Source organism: Scyliorhinus torazame, chromosome 17 (assembly GCF_047496885.1).
Source record: "Scyliorhinus torazame isolate Kashiwa2021f chromosome 17, sScyTor2.1, whole genome shotgun sequence".
NCBI lineage: Eukaryota > Metazoa > Chordata > Chondrichthyes > Carcharhiniformes > Scyliorhinidae > Scyliorhinus > Scyliorhinus torazame.
The window spans coordinates 17357473-17364528 of NC_092723.1; the positions used below are offsets into that span (position 1 = coordinate 17357473).

Sequence of the window (7056 nt, forward strand, 5' to 3'; positions counted from 1 at the left end):
GGAGTAAAGAGCCTATCTCTGACATCTGTCCTATATCTATCTCCCCTCAATTTAAAGCTATGTCCCCTCGTGCTAGACATCACCATCCGAGTAAGAAGGCTCTCACTGTCCACCCTATCCAATCCTCTGGTCATCTTGTATGCCTCAATTAAGTCACCTCTTAACCTTCTTCTCTCTAACGAAAACAGCCTCAAGTCCCTCAGCCTTTCCTCATAAGATCTTCCCTCCATACCAGGCAACATTCTGGTAAATCTCCTCTGCACCTTTTCCAATGCTTCCACATCCTTCCTATAATGCGGTGACCAGAATTGCACGCAATACTCCAAATGCGGCCGCACCAGAGTTTTCCACAGCTGCAACATGACCTCATGGCTCCGAAACTCAATCCCTCTACCAATAAAAGCTAACACACCGTACGCCTTCTTAACAACCCTCAACCTGGGTGGCAACTTGCAGGGATCTATGTACATGGACACCGAGATCTCTCAGCTCATCCACACTGCCAAGAATCTTACCATTAGCCCAGTACTCTGTCTTCCTTCCAAAATGAATCATCTCACACTTTTCTGCATTAAACTCCATTTGCCACCTCTCAGCCCAGCGCTGCAGCTTATCTATGTCCCTCTGTAACTTGTAACATCCTTCCGCACTGTCCACAACTCCACCGACTTTAGTGTCATCTGCAAATTTACTCACCCATCCTTCTAGGGCCTCCTCCAGGTCATTTATAAAAATGACAAACAGCAGTAGCCCCAAAACAGATCCTTGTGGTACATCACTAGTAACTGGACTCCAGTCTGAACATTTCCCATCAACCACCACCCTTTGTCCTCTTCCAGCTAGCCAATTTCTGATCCAAACTGCTAAATCACCCTGAATCCCATGCCTCTGTATTTCCTGCAGTAGCCTACGATGGGGAACCTTATCAAATGCTTTACTGAAATCCATATACACATCAACTGCTTTACCCTCATCCACCTGTTTGGTCACCTTCTCAAAGAACTCAATAAGGTTTGTGAGGCACGACCTACCCTTTTATCTCATTTGTCTCATTGTTGTCTGTGGGAGTTTGTTGTGCACTAATTGTTTCCCAACATTGCAACAGTGACATTACAGGAAAAGAACTATATGGGTTGTGAATTGCGTTTAGTTGCCCAGAGATCATGAAAGGGTGTATATATACACAAACTCTCAATTTCAAGTCCCTTTCTTTCTGTGCAGCATGGACTGAAGACAGCAGGAAGATTTGGGGAATTTCAGCCTATTAGAGTGACACTAGTACATTCCAGGAGTTTGGTAGAGGGTCCAGCAAAATTGCATCACAGCCTTCTTCTCCAGAGAAATGTCTCTACAGCAACACAAAAAGAAATTCAAATGCATGCAAATGAATTGTTTCGGGAAGTTTAAATTTGTCATGAATTACTGTTGATATATTTTCTTTGTTTAGAAACTTTACTTTAGGTCCTGAAATGACTGTTATCAAGATGGTCCTCAAATGATTTTTGAAAATATAAAATCAAACTATTTTGATGATTAACTTTTTTTTAAAAAATTGCTGGCTATTACTTCAATGGCAATTTTTAAATCAGCCAAATGCCAGTGTACCAAACTTATACTAGTTGTAAGGCATGTAATATTTATTTATTATGACATTTTGGTACAGAAATCCAAACACTTGGGTACTTTGTGGTGTTCAGTGTCACCAGAATGAAATCCTATATATAAGAAATAAAATGCTGGAAATTTATTGCAAAGCTATGGGACAGATTTTCTGTGTATTTTCCCCAAACGTTTCCCAAAATCACAACAGCAAGTGATGAATTCCTATGGATTTTCCAGGCACCAAAAATCATATACCTTACCCAATGGGCCAACATTGCTGCATGTAATTAGAAAATAAGTACAGAAGCGTAACAGTCAAGTGCATTTCTAGCTGCAAACAATTCAGTTTGCAATATTTAGCACCAGTCATTGAAAATAACTTATGAATGGAAGGCCTAAAAACTAGAACCAGAAGACACCATCTCAGACTAAAGGGACGATCCTTTAAAATAGAGATGAGGAGGAATTTCTGCAGCCAGAGGGTGGTGAATCTGTGGAACTCTTTGCCGCAGAAGGCTATGGAGGCCAATTCACTGAGTGTCTTTAAGACAGCAAAAGATAGGCTCTTGATTAATAAGGGGTTATGGGGAGAAGGCAGGAGAATGGGGATGACAAAATATCAGCCATGATTTAATGGCAGAGTAGACTCGATGGGCCAAGTGGCCTAATTCTGCTCCTATGTCTTATAGTCTTATTTCTCCACCATCCCAACTCACAGCCTCGGGGTCACTCACTGCAAACAAAATGAATGCTTTAAAACGAATAATTCAGCACTTGGTACAGCTGATGTTTGGCCCCTGTCATCTATGAATCCACTGAAATATAATTCAGGCTGCTGGTAATCTAGCTTTTAGCATACAATGAATGCTTTAGTAAATGGCACCATACAATCACCATTGAGGAAATCAAGTGACATCTATTACCATTATAAATCACACTAATACTATCAAGGGTATTGCCTACCAAAATATTCAGCTACTTTACTCTACAGTATGGTTAGTATTTGGAATGTATTGTCTAATAGGGTGGTGAATATAGATTCAATAGTGCCTCTCAAAAGGAACTGGATAAATGAGAAAAAAATGCAAGAATGCGGGGAATTAGCAAAGGAGTAGAACTAACTGAATTGCTCTGTGAAAGCTGGCACAGGTTTGCATGTCCAAATGACCTCCTTCTGAGTTGCACCATTTCATGATTCTATGAAAACTATTCAATCACCATAAATGGAAATTCCTGTTCATTGTTGTTCCTCTTCTAGGTGTTTGTTTCTTGCTAGGATACAGTTCTATTGGTCATGTCCTGGGAACCTTCACTCAAGTGATCAGTACGTTTGTAAGAATTGGAGCAGAATTGCTGACAGTTGCTAAGCATAGCAGGCATCACAGCTGAATCTGATCCTGTATTAACTCTACAACACCACATGCGCATTTCAAGCAAGCAAGTAATCGGAAGTCATCCCTGAACCAGATAACATTAGCTATTTCAGTAGAGGTCAGAAACGGAATCATAGACCTCTCTGGTATATATATCTAGAAAACCCACTCTCAGTGTTCATCTCTCTTGTGGAATTCTTCCATTAAGCTGACCCTAAAAACAACAAAGGTCAAAAATAACAACTCACTTCTATGAACCTTTTCAAACACAGATCTTAGCACGGGATTATAAATATCTGACAGGTCTCCCTTCATAGCAGATGGCAAGTGCAGCATGTAGCTGAGTCATATGGATCAGTGGCAGCAGATTGAATTTCCAGTCTGTGCTGAGTTAGCCAATCTTAGCCAGTATCCTCAATACAGATTTTTCCCAGCAGCTATCTTAAGAGGGGGCAGGCAGACAGTCAAAAAGTAAAAGAGAAACCAAAACAGAGAGAAAGTTAAAAAGAAATTGAAAGAATGCCCCTTTTACGTTTGTACATAATAAACAAATTCTCTATTCCACACGTACCAATGTTGAGTGAAAACAAAAGTAAAATCTGTGGATACTAAAAATTTTGGAAATTAAAACAGAAAATGCTGGAAATACTCAGGTCTGGAAGCACCTGTGAAGAAGGAAACAGTTATTGTTTTGAGTCGCAAATGACTCTTCTTCAAAACTGAAGGCAGGTAGATGGATGTCATTGAAAGGAGAGGTGGTGGAAGAACACAGGGGATGGAAGGTTTGGGATAGATTAGAGGGCAGAGAGATTAAATGACAAAAATGCCATGGAATAACAGGCAAAGGGAATGGTGATAATAATAATCTTTATTGTCACAAGTAGGCTTACATTAACACTGCAATGAAGTTACTGTGAAAAGCCCCTAGTCGCCACATTCCGGCTCCTGTTCGGGTACACAGAGGGAGAATTCAGAATATCCAATTCACCTAACAGCACGTATTTCGGGATTTGTGGAGGAAATCGGAGCACCAGGAGGAAACCCACACAGATGCAGGGAGAACGTGCAGACTCCACACAGACCGTGCCCCAAGCCGGGAATAGAACCTGGGACCCTGGAGCTATGAAGCAACAGTGCTACCCACTGTGCTACCGTGCTGGTCGTAGTAAAGAGGCAAAGCATTTGTCCAGAATGCAAATGTCAGAATAATGGACAGCACTGTCCAAAAGAAAAAATTAAAACTAAATTCAAACCCACACATGGCAAAGAACACAGAATCAAAAATGGAGAACAGAGCTCATGGTCTGAAATTGTTGGACCGAATGTTGAGACAGAAGGCTGCAAAGATTGTTCGTTTATACCAAATTTATAAATACAGAAAAAACTGGGCCATTCACACCATCACAAATCAGCCATCCAGAAAAATCCTATAAGACCCCATTTCAGCACTGGATTATTTTTTTTTTTAAAGAATCCAGAGTTTGTGGTCTCTGGACACCTATTTCATGCACTGATTGTTCTGAGGGATAAATGTCTTCATGTGCTTCAGGAAATTAACATGAAGCTACAAAAAAACAATTGCAAGCCATTGAGAGGAGATGAAGAGAGAAAACCCAGTGAAGGTCAGTAAGGATGAGAGCGTGGGTAAGCAGGGCAGGGTGGAAGTGTGTGGATAGGGTGGAGGTGTGGGCTTAGGTAGGGTGCTCTTTCCAAGGGCTGGTGCAGACTCGATGGGCCGAATGGCCTCCTTCTGCACTGTAAATTCTGTGACAGGTGTTAATTTATAGAAGTAGACAAATGTATGAGAAATTATCCACAGTGGAAGTGTCAAAAGCTTGGTGATCTGTTTAACGGGAGAAGCTTGTTGAACTGATTCACGGGAGAAGACAGAGGGTCAAAGCTGCAAAAGTAAGCAGCCTGATAGGGAATAGGATTTGAACCTCACAGAGTCAAACAAGATAAGAATATTGCAAACAGTCTGACTCCGGGAACTGAGTGCAAGCTTGGTCAAGGAGGAATGTAAAATTAGTGATAGGGAAGTGAAATTAATGATGCTAGCTGAAAATCATACCTTCAATTTAACTGATATTGAGCTGAAGAAAGCTATCATTGAAAATATCTGCTTGCACTAACCCACCCATGTCCTATTCTGATTCTTATTTTAAAATGCCCACCTAAAAAGGAATTTACTCTCCGAATCTTTCTAAAGAACTTGTGCAGAAAAGGTTTTTTGAGAGGTGGCGGAGAAAAAGGATTTAATTTGTATTTTGTCTCCCCCCCCCCACCCCACCCCACTCAGTTCCCCCAAATGCTATTTCTGAATCAAGAGGCCAGGTAGGCAACCTGCTTATGCCACTGCCACTAATAGACACTTGCATGGTCTAGATCAGAAGTGTCCACATTTTGTGATTAGAAAACCACAAAGTATCAAGGATCGCGCTTGCCAGCCAACTTTGTTATTTTGATTTATTCTTTCTCCACCATTCTAAAAACAGACTTTTCCAAAGCTCAAGGTCCACAAAATTCAGATGAGACAACCAGCAAATTAGAAATAAAATCACATGGAGTTGCCTGCATTTTGAGGGCCAGCCAGCTTGTCATCGTTTGGGGGCCACATATGGCCTTTGAGTCAGAGTTTCAAAACTTCTCCCAAGCCCTGGACAACATTAAACATTTATTTTGCGGGGGTAGAGAGGACAAAGTGGCCCAGTTGTTAATGTTGATACTGCAAACCAAGAAACTGACTTAAGTGTCGGGTCAATTTATCAATTTCTCTCCTTACCCACCAAAAGATCCCAAGAGCACTAGTTATTTAAAATGTAAATACGTTTCAGACAGAAAGGAAACTGCAAGTGCAGTTTGCCAGCAGCTCAAAAAAAACTTTCTATACTGCTAGAATTCCCCACACTCGAATCCGCTCCTAGTAGTAACGGCCATTTTGTAGCTTAAATATTTTTAATAAGCTTTGCTATCAGTTTGGGGAATTATCTCGTTACTACCTCAAAATAAAACTCTGGGACAATGCGGCATTTTACGTGTGATTCCTTGCCCCTTCACCCCCCCCCCCCCCCCAAAAAAAACCGTATACATTTAAGTTGGGTATTTCAATTTATATTCTGCACGAAAACAATGTCATTTGAAATCCCAGATGTGAATAGAATCGAACAAAATTCAACAACCGCATTCAACTAACACAGGCAAGCTTGGAACAAAATCTTCAAAACAATAAACTTCGCACGCAAAGTCCATTATGAGCAATGCCAACATCGAGTCCGACACCCACCTAAAAATTCAAATCTCACAATTCGACGCGCCATTAAAAATTATTGAATGACAACCATTATCACACTCAAATACAAAAACATACACAAACATATCGAGTCCCCTAAACTCACGGTGCTTTTAACTTCTGAAGAATCCTCCTCGTCGCTGGAAAAATCCGCCCTTAATTCTGACTTATTCTTAGAAGTAATGTGTTTTAAATAGAGCTTCACATAAACCTCTTTCTTCTGCTCCCTCTGCGGTAAAGACACGTTATGAGCAATTAATTCACTCTTCAGTCTGCTTTTAGTTAAATGAAACGGATCCTGGTTCGCCCCAATATCTGACATATTCAACACGAGAGTCAGATCACTCTTTTGTTTATAAATTAAGGTTAAAAACTAACCAAAGAAACAGCATACAATATCCCACTGCACACACGCATGTACGAATTACAAACTGTACGTGAGAACAAGTTGAAGGTGGATTGGACGCGATAGAAAAGGGAACCCCATTGGAGGAACTGTTATTAACTCCTTCGAGGCCATATCAAAGGCTACAGATTCTGCAATCAACCCCTTACGTTAAATAGTTTAAAACAGCACTAGCATTGCATTGAATTTTGGTTTTCCTGGATAACATTCTCCTAAGGTCCCTATCAACATAAATATCAGAATTCAGACAATTAATTTTTTAATAAATGTTTTTTATTAAAGATTTTGAAGCTATACAAGACAAAGGCAATTGTGAACATATATTGAAAACAGAAAACAAAAGAAAAAAAAATATCCATCGGCTGTCTTTTGCTATGTGCATCGGT

At 40.4% G+C, this 7056-nt stretch overlaps 1 protein-coding gene across 3 annotated transcripts in view; it reads right to left on the reverse strand.

Annotated features, from left to right (window-relative positions):
* lemd1 (LEM domain containing 1) overlaps positions 1-6696 on the reverse strand; it is a 74147-nt gene extending 67451 nt beyond the window's left edge. For 2 of the 3 annotated variants that reach the window (XM_072480127.1, XM_072480126.1), the window contains exon 1: positions 6371-6636. In XM_072480127.1, coding sequence (XP_072336228.1) covers positions 6371-6586 — 216 coding nt within the window. In that variant the 5' untranslated portion in view covers positions 6587-6636. The other variant, XM_072480128.1, reaches the window with a different exon arrangement.
* Positions 6697-7056: the final 360 nt, after the last annotated feature.